Raw genomic sequence first — 18,116 nt, 5'->3', positions numbered from 1 at the left:
GTAAATGTTAATCTTACTTGAGGATGTCTGCTTTTGTCCAACAACTTAACACAATTAAGAAGCAATGTTCTAATAGTCCCGTAGTGTTTCTTATTTTGATTCTTCTTCATCATCATGTTGCAAGCAACCCTAGAAAAATATTTGTATCATTTCACACCCATTCCTCATTCTCTGCGAGACTCAAGTATAAGCATACTCCTCCTACCTTCTAATAGTATACGACATACAAGAAACCATTACCGTATCTTTTGAATATGGCATTCACCCCCTACAAGTGGACAGCGACAGAGTCTGTATACATATATACATACTTCGTCTCTTAACCCACAAAAACCGAAAGGGTATTTAAGAGATTTAACCTAGACAGTGTGGCCATACACCTTAAAATTTAATTCAGTTTACTTCTCCAAGCACTCACTTATATAAGAGAATAGCCACCGGCATTGTGAACGGATTTTGGTACTTGTCTTCAGTTTCTTCACAAAGAGTAGTGAGATCGTAGAGCTTCACTATATCACTCCCACTTGCTGAAAAGGAAAACAAACCTCAGTTTACTGGAGTCGCTCCATCATTATTGGTCATTCAAGAATTCGTTTACCTTTAAACAGCCAATAGGTATGTCCTTCTTTGGTACAGTTAGATTTCAGAAACGATAAAATATTCTGTGCAATGTCTTTTATGACCTTCGTAGAGAAGTTCGAGTTTTCCAAATTGGGAATCTCTTCTGTTTTTATCATTTCATACTTCTGCAAAACACAGAATACATTTTCAGGAAAACACCTAGGCGGCAACACTTCTCTTACTAAAAAGGAACCAAATGCATAGATCCTGCAGTCAGAGATCTCTGCGGCCTGGAAGAGTTTCAAGCGCTGCTTCTCAGTCTTTTTATGGCTCCAGCGTCCTGAAGGAAATGGGACCCACCTGTCGGCAATGCCGTCGCTTGCCGCAGGAGTGAGTCTCAAGCGAGAATCACCACCAATTTAGAACCACAGATTTAGGCGGGATCCTATTCCGGTCCTCACGTGCAGCAGCTCATAGCACACCCTTTCTTCTCTCCACCTAGTGGTTTTCACCTGGGAGGGTGGTAGACAAGGCGGACTTCACCCAGCAAGCTCTTCCCCCCCAGACACTGGACTCCCCTGGACAGTCTCCTCGGTAGACCGTCCTCTTCCCTGAGGCCACAGACTCTACCCCTTTGCAGACAGGGAGACAGGGCTGGGAGGCGGCAGTGAGAGCGCAGGCTGCGTGGACACGACTACCACGACTTTTAGAGGATCTCCATGTTTCTAGCTTCTCTTCTGTTCACACTTCCCTAAATGCCTCTCACCACACTTTAAGAAACTCCAAAGCCATTGGAAAATAAGACCAACAGTCTCCCAAGGTTGGTTTTCATCCCTCTCGTTCACCTAAAGCCCCAAGTTGTAACTTCCTTCCTTAAGATGCTCTTCTCCTGGATTGTATACCGTGCTACTGGGGATCTCGTTCCCTCTGAATGCCCCCTTCCCTTTCACCCACATGGGGAAAGGCTCCAACACTGGAGGTGAAGATTCCCATGGTGATGAAGTTCAACAGTATCCAAGCAGATGGCGCCTCAGATTCTCTTTCTAGCCCCACCTTCTCTAAAGCCTGCAACTTCAAAATGCTCACGGGCATTTCGATGCTTTCTTCAAGCAGAACACACGATCGCAGAGAGACCCCCTTCCTCACCTAAACCAATTCAGTGTCCCATCTCAGGCAAGGATACCACCATTATTCCAGTCCCCAGGCTCTGGGATTCCCTCTGACGCACCTCCCCCTCCTGCCCCAGCCTCTCCTTAAAGGCTGCCATTTAGGATAATGGTACAGTGTTTCCCAACCCAGGGTGCAGATCAGAATCATATACAACCTTGCTTTCCTTTTTTTTTTTTTTTAACGTTTATTCATTTTTGAGAGAGAGAGAGAGAGAGAGAGAGAGAGAGAGACAGAGCATGAGCAGGGAAGGGGCAGAGAGAGGGAGACACAGAATCTGAAGCAGGCTCCAGGCTCCAAGCTGTCAGCATAGAGCCCGAGGCAGGGCTCGAACTCACCAACTGTGAGATCATGACCTAAGCCAAAGTCGGACGCTGAACCGACTAGGCCACCCAGGCGCCCCCTTTCTTTTCCTTTCTTTGACAGATACACAGATCCCACCTATCCCGATACACTAAGGGACCCAAGCAAGTGTGTTAACAGGCCCCTGGGTTGGAGCACAATGGTTAAAAGGATGGCCTCAGCCAGACACAGGTTCAAATACTGGCACCACCACTTACTAGCAATGTGGCCCTGGGCGACTCATTTGAGCGCCCTGATCCTCAAGTCTCCCTCTTCATCAAGAGGGAATAATGGTATTTGAGCACCTAAGATCAAATGAGCAATGCAGGTAAAGCATTTAACAAGGTATCTGGAACAAAACAAGTACTCAGTAAATGCTGGCCATTCTTGTTGTCACTTCTTAGTATTCCCTCTGTAGTAGAAGTCCATCCTGCTGCTCGCGATAACGCGAGGCTCCCCAGTCTTGTCTCCAAGTCCTCTGTGTCTGTTTCTCGTGCCTTCTCCAAATTATGATTCCAACACAACGAATTTCACCTCCCAGACACAAAGCCTTCACAGATTCCAGATTATTAAGTGAACCGAGCCCACACTTCTTAACTCAGAATCCGGGACTCTCCATCATTTGACCCCAGCTTTTCTAATCTATTTGCCATTCTGCTACGTGAATCCTGTGTCCCCCAGCTGTATTTATCATCAATCCCTTCATTTACTTACACCTTACATTAGTCTTTTAGAACATTCATCTCTTGTTTTCCGAGACGCTATCATTCAAGACCCAGTTGAGAGGCCACTTCTTCCAGGAAGTCTTTCTTTTAGACCAAAACAGAAGTGATCTCACCTTCCCCGATCACCCAGACTTCTGTGTGTGTACTGCACTTCGAACACATAATCGATGGTCTCCTATCTTCTTCTTTGCACCCTGCTATTTCCCATTAGTATTTTACCTTTCTGGGTAGTGGTTTTCCCCCAACATTTGCAATGGGGATAAAGTGCCTCATAATACCACCAGCTCCATAACAATCTGCTATATAAGCAATTGATTTTACACACTATTGCTGGAGTCTTTCCTTAAAACTCCACGTATACGAAGTAGATAGCTGTTCAGTGTACAAATATCTCCACTTACAGACACTTTTAGGTAATTAACTACTATGAGTGCCTGGCGTTAAAATCAGAGATCTAGGATTACAAATGTAGGTTTCCACGTATTATGACCTTCCCACAAATTACCTGTAAAATTATACTCCTGTAATATCTGGAATTCTGTTATCACCCACTCAAATGTGAAAACGCTCATTCATTTATTTACAGCCATCTTCCTTGCTGAAAAGACAGCCTGGTATTTAAGGGCCTCGGGAAATTTGGCAAGGTACTCTCCACACCCATTTGCATTTGAGAGAAAATTAGAAAAGTCACACTGTGTCTTACTTACCTGTACAATTCCATTTACATGGAAACACATCACAAGCTCTGGTACGTTGCAGATCAAGTTGTCCAACCAATAGTCAATTCCAGTTAGCACATTAATCGGCTTGTTGTTGTCCCTAGAAATGCACAATTCCGATTATTCAGTTTGAGATGTTCCATAATAAAACCATCGGAGACTGACTTCCACCACTTCTCCCCAGATGAAAAATGCCACATACGCTTTCTTTTCTGATGAGACACACACATGTAGCTCACGTGGCGTATTAACATCTTTCCGTAAGCTTCGCTTGAGTTTCCAACAGGAATCCATACAAGTTTTCATTAAGAGTAGAAGTAAATACGATAGCAGAGGACTGTGAGCCTACAGCATGCTCCTCATACAACCTGAGGTGAAAGACTAACCACCCGTGTGTAATAATGCCCAAGTTATAATTCACACTGGCCAAAATATCTCCGGAGTACTAACTCAAGTGTTCACAATCAGTTAGTAGGAAGCTGGTAAACTATCCCCCTAACTAATGATAGCCTATTCTTACAAGTTATACATTCAGACAGAAGACTAAGCCTGTGCAACAGATCTCCAACTCCACTCATTAAGGACTGGAATGAAAACCCAGCTACAGGGCTTTCAGCATTTGCTGATGCTAGCACCCCTCTTCCTTACCGTGCCCATCTCAATTCATGGGGCCCAGGAGGAAGGTAAAAAACCCAGAGAAAGGTGATAATGCCCAAAGAGATTTAGTGAAAGCAGATGAAACACAGACTCTAAAGGAATATCCTTTTGGTTTACCTGAGACGTAGGCTGACTGCTGGGTATCTGCCTCCTCCAAATATAGGCATGTTGGAGCCAACTAACATGTGTATATCTTCAAATGTCCATAAGATGTTCCGGACGAAATCGTTTTTAAGACCCTTTGATTTAAAACGAAATGGGAAAGACTATTACATAGTAAACAAGAGATCCATAATTTCCCCCCATGAGTCACAGAAAGACTAGAAAAAGATAAAGAAGACAAAGTAAATTAAAGTCACAGAGCTAGAAGATCACAGAGATGTTTAGAAAGCAATTTTCAGGATCGAGTGGATTTTTTCCCCCTACAAATTCCAATGCAGACCAGTTTTTAAATGGCAAAGTAGACTGGGGATTAGGTGTCTCGATTCGGACACCATGGAAAGCATACCTGACTGTTCTCCCCGTCATTGAATAAAGTAGTCAGGTTTTGTTCTTTGGGTGCTGAGGCCACATGCCCCACTATGTATGAGGGTTCAAGAGGCTCACTTCCCTGTGAAAAGTGCAAGGATAGGAGTGACTCCGCTGCCATCATTTCTTACAAACGGCCTAAAGAGTATTACCTAAACATTCAAAACATAAACCTCAAATCTATTTTTGTGAATTAAAGCTACTACAAATCATTAACTCTCGCCACTGGGTGGCTTGCTTCAGCTCTTAAGTATTACAGCTATTCTAATAAGCCAATCACACTTAGATCTCAAATAAAGATTAAAGATTGTTTGCAGCTTTCAAAGGTTTAACATTTTTCTCTTTTTTGGATAAATTTGAATACCACTGCTCTTTCAGCCCACCCCATCTCTACTGAATTTAAAGTATTTAAGAAACCTCAGCCATATGGGACGCCTGGGTGGCTCAGTTGGTTAAGCATCTGACTTCGGCTCAGGTCATAATCTCATGGTTTGTGAATTCGAGTCCTGTGTCAGGTTTGGTGCCGACAGCTCGGAGCCTAAAGCCTGCTTTGGATTCTGGGTCTTCCTCTCTTTCTGCCCCACCCTTGCTCTCACTCTGTCTCTCGAAAGTAAACAAATGTTAAAAAAAAAATTAAAAAAAAAAAAAAACAAAACACCCTCAGCCATATATATATATATATATATATATATATATATATATATATATTCTTTTTCTTCTTCTTTTTTTTAAGTAATCTTTCCACCCAACATGGGGATTGAACTTACAACCCCGTGATGAAGAGTTGCATGCTCTACTGACTGAGCCAGCCAGGCGACCCTCAGCCGTATTATCCTGGAGACATCGTCATCAGAACAGCCTCTAGTTTTGCTGTCTAATGTGTGCTTCACAGAATACGAGTCCCTAGGATACTCGGTGAAGAACTTCCAGAGGATGCTTTGAAGCCTGCCGCTCACTACAGGCTTGACTTTGGAGAATACCAATGCCTATTATGTAAAAAAAAAGCCTCTAAGAGATTCTGTAGTAGAAAAATCAACTTCCCCTCTATAAAACCCAATGTTCTCAAACTTCTTTAATCTCTGAATACGTTTTATTCTTAATACAATCTGTGGAATACGTTCTTAAAAAAAAAAAAAAATTTAAGGCAGAGGAACCTTTGGCAACTCAGTCCACCGCTCAAATTTCAACCACTGGGGACAACTGCCTCAAGCATTACCGTCAATGCCGCCACAGATCCCAAGATCGGAAAGCCTACGTGCCACGTGCACGGCTTGTTCTATGAATTTACCTCCTGACCTACGTGTGTGCTCATCGGCTCAGCACCTGCCCGGGCAGTGCGTATACTCGAGTACAAGCACAGTGAGGTTGGGGTGGGGTGGGAGCGGGGGAGAACCTCCACTGCTTTTGCTGTGTCTTGTAACCTCTTTCAAGAGTCCCGAAAGAACTTCAAAACTTTTTTGTTTATCCAGACAAGTTACCAACCTCTGGACCAAATCCCCAAATGGTACTCGTCAGGTGGTAGCGTCAGTGGGAGCCCGGGCTCTAGGTTCTAACGTTCTCAATCAAAGTTTGGCTCCAAGGCCACCCAGACACCTATTTAACTCCATCCTTGCTTAACACGGGCCTCAAACTAGCAAGGTTCGTTCTGGGAACAAGAACTCACAAACAAAAACCTCTAAATTTGAAATTCAGGCAGTGTAATATTGTATCAAATATTCTGTCAAAGAATATCTTTATGGCAGGCTAGCAGTGCTCAGGACCGTGCCGTTGCCAGGATAATCGGATAACCCTACTGCTCCCAGGGCCCTTCTAAACACGCGTGGAGCACACAGATGCTGTGTGGGGTGCCGCCGCAAGGTTGAAGTCAGAAAGTTCAGGGTTCAGATCCTCACTCAGATTTCACCAGCTGTGACCGCGGGCGAACATCCTCTTGTACAAACTTTGGTTTACTTATTTGTAAGACGATACCATCAACGCTTAATACACACAAAGCTCCAAGGATGGAAAAAATGCGCACGCACACACGGCACAGAGCACGCGGCGTAAAAGGCATCAAGCAGATGCCAGTTCGCTTCCTCCACACACAAGTCTGTAGATTCTCAAAAGTTTCCCTGACTTTTCACAGTGAGCCTTAAACAAGGGAAGGACAGAATGAGGAGGCTGGGAGACGAGCAGATGGGTGGCAGATTAGGTATTTCCATTATGTGGTCTTTTTGTAACGTGTGGGGTTTGAAGTCAAGGAACATTCGATGAGTTTTTAAAAACTCTGTCAGTGTGATACAGTCACATAAAAGAAAGTGCATAAACGAAATCCGATGGCAGAAGGACTAACTCTCAGACAAAATATCCTTGTAATCATTACCCAGGTCAGAACATGGGACCCTGCTGGCACGAAGCACCCAGCCCCTTCTCATGTACACAACACCCTCACCTCCTGGAGGTCAGCACCATGTGAACTTGCACGGTAATGATTTCCTTCCTTTTCATTATAGCTTGCCTGCCTTTGGAAAAAACTTAAATACGTTACATAGCTTAATTAGCTTTCTCCATCTCAAAACCTACCAAAACTCACATCAAGTTAAATCTATTTGCCTCCTGTACCCTATAGTTTGGGAGGATAGCACCAATCTGGACAAATAACGTTCAATACCCGACAGTATAGAACAAGAGAAAAAACACAATTTACCACGTTAAAAATCCCACTTTATCTTCTTCAACCTTGTCAGTACATTTTCCTAAAAACAGACATGCACAATTTACATCTCTGCAGTTACCTTATTCTTTGATAAGACACAGTAAAAAAAGACTAAACAAGAAGTAAGAAGAATCCCAGAAAATAAGACACAAAACAGACACTCTACTCTCTCTTCCTTCTAAAAGCTTTACAGCGTTAACGCAGGTTAAGTCTCAGGAACTTCCTCCAGGAAATCCTAAGGGCAGTTTGACACTTAACAATCTACAAGTTAAGATAAGAAGGTCAGTATTCACTTACAAACAGTCCTGTGAGTCTCAATATTTGACAGGCATTTATTATAAATCTAAAGTTTAAGATATACCAGATTACATACTACTCTTAGGACTTCCAGGAGATAATTGGTACTGATAAACATACTGGTAAGCTACTTTAAATGCTGGTAAAAATTTTTAAATCTTTTGAATAAAAAAATGTGATCTAGCCATTCATAGTATTTTTTGTAGATTCTGTTTTGAGAGTCTAAAAAAGGTATTTTTCCTAATTAACTTTAGGCCATAAACTAGAGCATTTTTTTTTTTACTCCCATTCATCTATTTTTATTAACAAGATCACCGGTTTTGTCTTCTTAAATGAGTTTACTGAATTAACATCTAAGGACTAACTAACCTGACCGGAAGCACTGGGATCCTCAGAGACTGAAGAAGGCATTTCAAAGGGGGCGGGCCAGGAAGCCCCATCGGAGTCAGTGGCCTGATCTGAACTGGACGGTCCCTGCTGTTCCGCAGCAGAGGGGACGGGCTGAGCAGCTCCATCGCCATTGATACTGGCCAGTCAAAAAGAAAAGTATCGCACTGTTACTAAAGGTAACCTCACGGAACGGTCTACCAGCTTTTAAAACCCAAAGTCCACGATCAAGTATAAATCCCGTTACAAAAAGGAAAACAAGACATTGCAAGGTCAACAATACCCCAGTTGCAAAAGTTCAATTATTACTTTTACGAGCTTAAAATTAAATTTCGGATCAGTTTCCCCTTCCTTAAGGGAAATGCAAACAAGTCGCCAAGTACCTGTAATATAAAAACTTGGAAAGAATAGCCTTCTGATACCAGTGCTCTTTGCTCTTCTTCTTCCTCTGCCACTTCTGATCGATAAGTCTCTGATAAAACTCCTTCAGCCACGTCCAGTCACCGGTCTGAGTGACAAGAGAAAACGAGAAATACAGCAAACCTGTAGTCAAAACAACTTGTCACCCGCTACTCTTTTACAGGAAATACTCTATTTTTTGAATGCTACTTCCTAAACACATACTCAAACACTATCTTTCTAGACTCAACGTCCATCACCTCTTTTGGGAAATCTGTCTTTCTCTTCTCTGTGAGCCAGGCTAAGACAAGCGATTCTTCTTTGTAACACGTTCCTCGGTACCTGGAATAAGCCCCGGTGTGTATACCACACTGAAATTATCTGTGTATGTGTCTGCAACACCAAAACTCTAAGCTGCCAGCAAACGACCGCTGTGATTTACTGTCACGTCCCGAGAGCCTGACCAGCGGCAAGCATACACGTACAGACCGAACGGCCAACAGTCCGAGTACAGAAACGGACCCGCAAGCCTTGAGAAACTGAAACACTGCTATTACGCTTTACATAAAAAGTATCCACCATCTGCACATGGGGGGTTTGGGAATAGGCATCTATCAAGGTACAGTTTGAGAAGCTCTGCTTTCAGCAAACCAATTAATTCCAATAACTATGTCTTCATTGGAAGAACTTCTAACCTTTTTCACATTTCCTGGCAGTCGTGTTTCATGAGAATCTCTTCAACGGAGACATCAAAGGATCTTTCAAAAATTTTAACTATTCCCTTAAATTTCCATTTTTTTCACAACTTTCTTCACTGGGGTCCTCCCTTCTCCTTGCAAGATTCCTGGCTGTTGGTTACCAGGAAGTTTCTTCTTCGTTCACTCTCTTTTCTATTTTTTTCTTTAGTAAAGCTTCTTCACATTCTGTGCAACATCTTACTTCTTAGCTGCCGAAGTGCTGGACTGCGTGCCCACCCAAGCCTTTCTTTGGATTAAAATAATGCTTTAATGGTTGTTTTTCCACAAAAAAGTATTACCTGAGACGATCTCATAAAGAGCTCTTGGATATCTAACTCGTCTAATAAGAGAGTCCTTCCGATGCGATGTACGGCCATGCTCACGTGGGATTTGCTGTAGGGAATCTTCAGGAGCTTTTTTATGTTCTTTGAAAAATTAAGAGAAGACATAGTTTAAGAAAAAGACCTTATTAGTGTGACTTGAGCTCTTTCAAATCTTCATGGTTTGAAAGCATAATAAACTTCATTCCCCTAAGGTCATACAAACTGTACTGGACACGAAGAGCTAAATACAAACATACAGAAAACAGTGCTTTACAAACACAATCACCTACACTTTACCAGTCATGCTACGTTAATGTAAATGACAAAGATTTAATTTTTACACAAAAGAATTTCCTAAAGTTAAGGGTGTAGGTCACACTTTCGCAAGGACCTAGGCTTTCAGCTTATCAAATAAAACCGCCCAACTAAGGAGTGGGAGATTCTAAGTACCATTTTTAATTCTCAATTGGTAACATTATATAAATCATCCCAAACATTATAATCACCTGTACTTGCTACTATAAAAATACAACCACCAATATCACTATATTGCCACTGCCAGTGTTTTGGGCGCTGCTCCTTCCTTTCTGAAAGGAGAGGTGGCCGAGCATGACTTTATTAACAAAAGAGATATTCGATAATCAGATAACTGTACCTTATTTCACCAGTAAGTTTTCAAGGCTACGGAACACAGCATGCTACAAATCCCGGGCATAAACACCCCAACTACAGTCCCCAATAAAGACACTTACTTCAGAGTCAGAAACGACGTCCACATCATTTCCCACAGAATCAATAAAGTCGTACGCCATTCCAAAGCTAATGGGGGGAACAAAGGCCACAACCGTCATGCCCATGACGACATAAGTAGGAGTTTACAATACAGTATTTCATCACTCCCAGGATACACATTTTCCACATTTTACCATCTCTGAAATCGGTCTGCCTACAGCCATTAGAGTGGAGTAGCCTTTCCTTCTTAGTGGTACACAGAACAATGATGCGACTTAAGAATCACGTCTTAGATTTGATAGAATATAGTAATAATTGTTAGAAGCAATAGGAAACATCTAGAAAAAAATTAATTATTTTTTTTTGTAATTACAAATCCCCAAAAAACCTCCAAGCAAAAACACTTTAAGATACTATTCTTTTTTAGGTGGGGAGATAAGAAAAATATAAACAGAAACGTTTCTCAGGATTTTAGTCTCTAGGATTGTGTTGCTAGGGATATACAATCAAAACTACTTTTTCAAAACAACAACAACACACAAAAAAAAAACCAGAACCTGACACTAATTCAGCCAGAAGAAGAAAAGAAAAAAAATGTTGTGTCAGGTACCACGTGAGGCACATCGATAATCTCTAAGTCTGAACAGCAGCTGAGGTCGCCACATTTCAGTTAGTAAGCGGCAGAGGTTCAGAATACTTACCTAGGACCACCTCATTTCACATGCTGATGATTTACCATGCAGGCTGGGCAAGTACTTAACCTCTCTAAGCTTCAGTTTTTCCATTTAAAAATCAGTTAACAGAACCTAACTCAAAGGGCTGTTTTGAGAATTAAAAGAGATAAACATATAAAGTACTCAACGCACTGTTTGCACACAATCGATGTAACTAAAATTTAAATCACTTCATAATATTTAATTGTGTTGACATATAATTTATTAAGTCGTTCTCCTAGAGGAAGGTATTTGGACTACTCCCAACTTTTTGCTAGTATAAATAATGCTGCAACATTTTGCGAACATAACTTTTACCTTCTGAGGCATTAGGATGATTTCTAAACTACTAACTCATTAGGTTTTCTTTTTTGAGAGAGAGAGAGAGAGAGAGAGAGACTGAAATCCAGAAGGGGGAAGGACAAAAGGGGGCGGGGGAGGGAGACAGGATCTTACACTCCCCTGGGCTGGGTGTGGAGCCAGAGCTCAATCCCATTAACCAGGGAATCATAACCTGAGCCAAAATCAGGAAGTCAGATTCTTAACTGACCTAGCCACCCAGGCGCCCCAGAACTCATTAGGTATTAATGCATTTATGGCTCTTGCTGTATGTTATATGGACATATTTTAGGCTCAATCACAGAGAGGAAAAATAAGAGAATCCTACACATTAAATAGTCTACATGTTAGTAGAGGTTTCTCTGTAAGAATCCAGGCCACTCTCTCCCTTAAATACCATCAGCAGAATTTCCAGCAACTGACTCAGCAAGTGTCAGAGTGTAGGTCACCCAACATGCTGGCTTTCTACGTCAGGCTTTTTCAGACCAAATAATCCAGCACCATTTAATGAAAACTCCCCAGGACAGATTAGGTAGTGTTAAGGGTTTTCCTCCTCAGGTGCCACCCCTGATGCTTGGTATCCACACAGTCAAAAGGTAGGCAGATTGGCTAAAAATAAAACGGCTGATTGAATTTTAGTGGCTAAAACGGAGATCTGTTCAGAACATGATGCAGACCCGAAAGAAGGATTCGCAACTGGTATGTTCAGACTGGAACATAAGCTCTCTAGGAGGGGGAAGAGGACTTTGAAAGTCAAATACAACCTTTTCCTAAAGGGAAATCTCACCAAGATGACGAGCATTACAAATTAAACTGAAAAAGCAAATATTAGAGTTGGGGGGGGGGGGTGCTGCTGGGAGACAGGTAAAAACGCCACTGATTAATATTTACCTTGAAAATGGCTTGCTTTTCTTACTATTGCCAAGAATGGTAGTTCCTGCCGGCCCTAGTTTGGCACTCTCTCGCAACCAGTTGGCCGGTGGGAGTTTCAAGTCTGTTTTCTCTTCAAGGCGTGCAAATGCTGTTCGAGGAGGGGCAGAAGAGTATTTCACCACAGCTCGGCTCTTCACTTCATTGCCTCCAAGAAATAAAGCTGATCCCTAATTAACACATTGGACGAAACTTTAATGACACTACTAGGAATTTAAAATGCCACCTTTAAAAAAAAGAAAAAGAAATCCCACCACGTCAGGCTTCACAAGACTATGTGCTACATGTTTCTAATGGCAAGAAACGCAAGCATTTACTTAGCTGTTTTTCACATAATTTCAAAGAAAAACAAGAGTCAATGAGTATAATGTTTATGGTTATCAGCTAAGACAGTGGTCAAGCAGGAACCAAGGAAGAGTCAATAGCGTTACAGTAATGAAATGTGAGATTTGATCAAATCTCTGCTCATTATTCAAGATGTATTACTTTCACTTGAATATCATTTAGAAAGTAGCTTGTTACACGGTATCTGGGGCTTTTTTGTTTTCATTTTTTTTAGGTAAGCTCTACGCCCAACGTGGGGCTTGAACTCAGGATCCAGATATCAAGAGTCAAATGCTCTACCGACTGAGCCAGCCAGGCATCCCTGGGGCTTTGTTTGTTTTCAAGCAAACGTTTGGTAACTGAGTCGTCAGTTCATTACACACACTCTCTCAACCTTTAACTTCATAGGAAGGCGCTGGGGGTTCCTCACACTCTTCACTCGCACACCCCCAAGCAAGCTCAGTGTCCGATTTCACTAATCTTTCACGCGCTCCCTTTTCGGCCCGGCAGACACTCTGCAACCCTTCCAGGATTATCTCCTTCCTATGTCGGCGAGCTCCCCCCAGCCCCCGACACCCTCTCTTTGCCCTCCAGCTTTGCATGACTGTGTCACATTGTGGAACCACGTATTTACGGGTTCGCTCCTTGAGAGCGGAGATCGTCTCTAACTCACTTCTCGGTTACAACCGAGTGGAAACCAGAACTGCTTGTGATAGGAGTAACTTGCCCGCAAAGACCCGAATACCTGACGACAGACACGCGGGCTTCCACTCCGTTTGGGGGACTGCCCGGGAGGCGCGGAGAAGGCACCCGAAGCCGCCGGGAACCGTGACATCCCTCCCCGGCGAAGCGGGCCCGAAGCCCCCGGAGCCCGGCAGGTCCCGCCCCAGGGCGGACTCACCTGTGCTGAAGGTTCCTCGGATTCTCCCTGGGACAGGAGGCTGAGCCCTCCCCGAGCAGCGGCCCCGGCCGGCGGCGACTCGGCCCCAGCCTCCTTGGAGTCCCCCATCACCTCGGCCCAGAGTAGGCGAGGCAAAACGGGACCCGAGAAGCCGCGGCAGCAACCGGGCCCAGCGGCGCGGTGCCACGGCAGAGCCAGCGCCAGAGACGCCCCGCTCACTGCACTTCCGGTTCCTGACCGGAAGGAGGTGCGGTGACGCGTCCAAATCTCGCGAGCTTTATGCCAGCGGCCCGGCTCCGCCTTCTCCAGTGGCAGCCACCTTTGCGGCAGGGGCGGGAGCTGTAGTGCGCCTGCGCTTGTCGGAGCCTCTTCAGGAGACCACTTCTCGCGGTATCTGATTCTCAGGCTCCACCCCTTGCACGCTTTTTATCTTTGTTGGCCAACAGTTCTCGGGACGTGGGCTTTGGGTCAGTTTCGCCGAGGTCGTCCTTGCGTGGGCGGGGAGGTGAGGGTGGCAGTTTAACCCCGGCTCCCGTGAGATAAAGTGGCCAAGTGTTAGCACTCCCGCCTTTCCAGCCGTCAGTGACCCCTCAGCTTACAAACTGGCTGACAGCCCCAGGGAAGGAGAGAGCAGGTGCCCACGCGAGGGGCAGACAGGCCCAGTGAGGGAGAGACCCGGTGCCCAGGTGAGGGGCTCGGCGTCCTGCCCCAGCATCACAATGCCGGTGTGGGTGCAGCCCCAAGTGTAGCAGCGGCGGGGCTCCGTGGGGAGGACGACCCTCCGCCTTTGCTAAAGGGATGCATTTCAAAGGCGATGGCACCTCACCAGTGTTTTGCAAGGTCCCTCGTTTGCCTAGTGACTCGTGGAGCATCTGCGGAATGCACGCTATTTGTCAGGCCCCAGGGAGCTAGCAAAGGGCGTTCTGGGGTGATCCAAGGGTTTCTCCAGCGTTAACGTGCATAGGAAACAACGTGGGGTTCTTGTGGACACGCAGGTTCTGATTCAATAGGTCTGGGATGGGCCTGAGATTCTGCATTTCTAACGGACTAACAGGAGACGATGCCAGTGCTTTGAGTAGCAAGAAGGTAGAGAAATAGCTAGGGCCCTGTGAAAAGTTGGGAGATGCTAGGCTCTTTTACGCTCAAACTCCGCATCTAATGTCCTATCAAGCGTAGTTAAATGCGGCCACATTCTTCGTAATTGCTGTAAGATACTGGAAGCTTTTTGAAAAATTAATTTCACCTGCTGGTTATTTGGCTCTCTTAACTTGTAGCTTACATTAGGCTCTGATAACCCGTTATGTGCATATTCACACGTCCTTGACTGAGGAAGCTCCACTTACAAACTGTTTTCAAATGTAAGAAAACATTCTTACAAATTATATTTAACAATGAATTAGATATTATAGTACATTTTGTAGGCACTTCAACATGTATTGATTTGGCTATCGTTTTTTGTATTTGTAGTCCTATTTTGCAGGGTAATATGTTGTTATTTGTTACAGTAAAAAAATTGGACACAATTGGGGCGCCTGGGTGGCTCAGTTAAGCGTCCGACTTCGGCTCAGGTCATGATCTCGCAGTTCATGAGTTGGAGCCCTGCATCAGGCTCTGTGCTAACAGCTCAGAGCCTGGAACCTGCCTCAGATTCTGTGTCTCCCTGTCTCTCTGCCCCTCTCCCACTCATGCTATCTCACTCTCTCAAAAATAAAAACATTAAAAAATTAAAATTTTTTTAATTGGATGCAATTTAACTTATCTAGCATTAGGAAGATTGGTGACTCTTTTGGTATATAATACCACTAACTTATGCTTAACTATTCTTTTTCAGGAATGTTCAAGAACATGTAAATTGTGCACGATATGGTAAATGATAACATTTTAAAAAGCAAATATGCGTTATGATCCTAATTTTTAAAACATGTCTTTTTCTGTGTGTCCATAAACACATGTCTGAGAGATCAGATGAAGAGATTTAAAATTTATTCTTTAAAGTTTTATTTTCCAGTTTTCTTTCTGAGTATGCATTATTTTATAAAATACCATTTTTATTAAGCTTTTAAACACATTTAGAGTTTAGCTTCCAGTAATCTTTAAATTCTGTATAATCTTTAAGTCTGTCTAATTCTTCGTAAGAAGGGATTTTTCTGAGGCAGCAGTAATTCTTTTTTCAGGACTCAAATATATTGTAGTCTTCTTGAGAAGTTGGTTCCTGAACCCTTGGTGATGTTGCTTAGTAGAAAAATGTGCTGGAAATGGCCTATGAAAAGGTAGAGAGGAAGGATACAGAGAAACCCAGAAATTCGGCATAGAGAGGTCAGCTGCCAAAAGGGTCCTGGGAGCAGAAGGGGTCTTCAGGCTGTGAGGGGACCAGTGACTTTCAGCACCGGTTGTGGAGTGAAACTGGAGGAGGGACTGTATTTCCTGAGGCCCCTCCCAGGGTTAGAACCAGCCAGAAGTGGGCAGTCAGGGCGGGGGACTCCTCAGGGCAGGAGAAAAGGGGCCCACGTGAGTTACAGAAGGTGGATCCTTCTTCCAGCTCTGAGTGCTTGTTAATTGCCTTCTTTCCTTTGTTCAGACATCTTTAAGTGATCTGTGTGTGCGTTTGTGTTACTGTTTCTGATGTAAGTGATTGAAATTTAATGTTGTGGGTGACATGGATCATTACTTCCAGAATTTCTCGCTTTAAGAAGCTTATTTATATTTGGTTTTGTATTGTATCAGTGTCGGCCTTCCTCCTCCTTCCCTATCCCCCAGCTCCCAGCCCAGCTCGGGGTGCACTTCATCATCTATGGATTGCTCTGCCTCCTCGGTATCAGTTCTTGTAACCAATCAGCACTCTCAGGTGTTTACTTGGCTCCCCAGTACCCGATGCTTTCACCACTTAGCAAGTGTTTGTTGAATGAATGAACCTCTTACAGTTGTTCAACAAGCTGTTCCAGAAGCCTGTGTTTACTGGTGCTTTTCCTCCTCTTAGAATACCTTTCCCTTCCTCACTTGGCTTATTCCTCAAGACTCATCTCAGGTATCACCCCTAAGAAGTCTCTCCTGACACCTCCTGCCTCCTGTGAGCTCCTCGGGGGCTAGTGTCCCATCTGATCATCTGTTCTTACCAACACCAGGCATAGCACCAGCACACTAAACTGTTTCAGCTTTTAGGCCACAGAGGTTACAATAACTAGTATGACAGGCTTTTAAAATGCTTATCAGAGTGTTTGAGACATTGAAATAATGTTGTTGGCTCCAGTTTTATCTTTTTTAATCTGCAAAATCAAAGCTACAAATGTTTAATGAAGTGTCTCCAAACTATTGCTGCGTCAGCCATTAATTGTTAAAGTTCATATTCTCACGCAGTCTGTTCCATTCTAAGACAAATTTCAATTTGTAGGTTAGGCTGCACTTAAAATATCCTCCCAGCACACATGATGACTTCAGAGAAACGCCAGTCATAAATTTGCTTAGTGACTCACGGCACACAGTATTTTCCAAAGCAAAATTAGAAATCTTGCCAGAAACGTTTACAGTTCTCTGTATGGCCGATGTGCCTAGGGCCCTCGGAGTTCCACCTGCAGAGAGGAGAACATACAGAGACCACTTCAATTTGCCACAGTCCCTCCATGACCCAGTGTCTTCCACCTACCCGCCCTCGCTCGTTTACTTTGCTTGCTGGACCTTGGAAGGCCCTGGGTTACTGACTCCTGGTCCTGGACTCTCAGAGCTGGAAGACGGATTTGAGATTATCTGAGGCCACCCCATCCCTCTGCAGATGTGAGCAGCGCAGTCTGGACAGGAGAATGGAATTGACTTGTTGCACATCAGACCAAGCCAGTTTAACAGCAAAGGCAGGATGAGTCTCCGACTCCCATGCGAACTTAGAGAAAGTTGAATTGCAGTCTTGGGCCCCTGGACCTTTAATTTGTCTCAGAATCTCCAGAGGAAATTGTGAAACGTCTCCGGCCATCTCCAGATTCAAAATCCATATTCTAGTCTAGTGCCAAGAATCTGCATTTTCAGCACGATTACAGTCTCTTGACCCCCAGGGCCTAGGACCACAGACACCCTGCTGGGGCACAGGAAGAACTGGTACGCCTTTAATCTGAAAGTAAGGGCAAAATTAAGCCTTGCTGATAGTGAATATGCAGATTGACACAGGCAGCCTTCCTTGGGCCACGTATCAGTCAGGTAAGATTGGGTCCTGCAGCCAAAACCAATGATCCCCGAGCGTAGCGACTTACAAGCAGGGTTCCCAAGCGACATGCAGGATGCTAAGTTACATGTGAATTTCAGGTAAACTGTGAAAACATTTTTAAGGGTAAGAATGTCCCAAATGTTTAGTGGAAGTGTGGCCCGTGCAGTTTGAGACCTCCTTGCACTAATCCACGTAACGTTTAGTCTTCGAGAGACCACCTCGACCCAGGGCATTGCCAGTTGAATAGTGCTACAGCATGACAAAACAAGGCCATTAGGAGAATCTTTTCAGAATTCTGTGATGAGGGGTGATCTCGAAAATCTCACGTACCAAACACAGTTCACAGATCACCTTGCAACACTTAGAAGAATTGTCAAGGGGCGCCTGGGTGGCTCAGTCGGTTGAGCGTCGGACTCCGGCTCAGGTCGTGATCTCGCGGTCCGTGAGTTCA

General features: G+C 44.0%; 1 protein-coding gene across 4 annotated transcripts in view; it reads right to left on the bottom strand.

Annotated features, from left to right (window-relative positions):
• EDRF1 (erythroid differentiation regulatory factor 1) overlaps positions 1–14,141 on the bottom strand; it is a 46,155-nt gene extending 32,014 nt beyond the window's left edge. For 2 of the 4 annotated variants that reach the window (XM_049646594.1, XM_049646596.1), the window contains exons 1-12: positions 13,477–13,700; positions 12,213–12,421; positions 10,290–10,356; positions 9,514–9,639; positions 8,462–8,586; positions 8,061–8,217; positions 4,680–4,781; positions 4,289–4,410; positions 3,503–3,614; positions 599–746; positions 419–527; positions 18–129 (exon numbers count right to left, since the gene is read on the bottom strand). In XM_049646594.1, the coding sequence (XP_049502551.1) occupies positions 18–129; positions 419–527; positions 599–746; positions 3,503–3,614; positions 4,289–4,410; positions 4,680–4,781; positions 8,061–8,217; positions 8,462–8,586; positions 9,514–9,639; positions 10,290–10,356; positions 12,213–12,421; positions 13,477–13,584 (1,497 nt within the window). In that variant the 5' untranslated portion in view covers positions 13,585–13,700. Of the gene's footprint in view, positions 1–17; positions 130–418; positions 528–598; positions 747–3,502; positions 3,615–4,288; positions 4,411–4,679; positions 4,782–8,060; positions 8,218–8,461; positions 8,587–9,513; positions 9,640–10,289; positions 10,357–12,212; positions 12,422–13,476 lie in introns of all 4 variants that reach the window. The other 2 variants (XM_049646595.1, XM_049646597.1) reach the window with 2 other exon arrangements.
• Between the last annotated feature and the right edge of the window lie 3,975 nt (positions 14,142–18,116).

The sequence above is a fragment of the Panthera uncia genome, chromosome D2, assembly GCF_023721935.1.
Source record: "Panthera uncia isolate 11264 chromosome D2, Puncia_PCG_1.0, whole genome shotgun sequence".
In the NCBI taxonomy this organism is placed as follows: Eukaryota; Metazoa; Chordata; class Mammalia; order Carnivora; family Felidae; genus Panthera; species Panthera uncia.
Note: the sequence above shows the minus strand (reverse complement) of the source record. Positions and strands in the feature narration are given on the sequence as shown.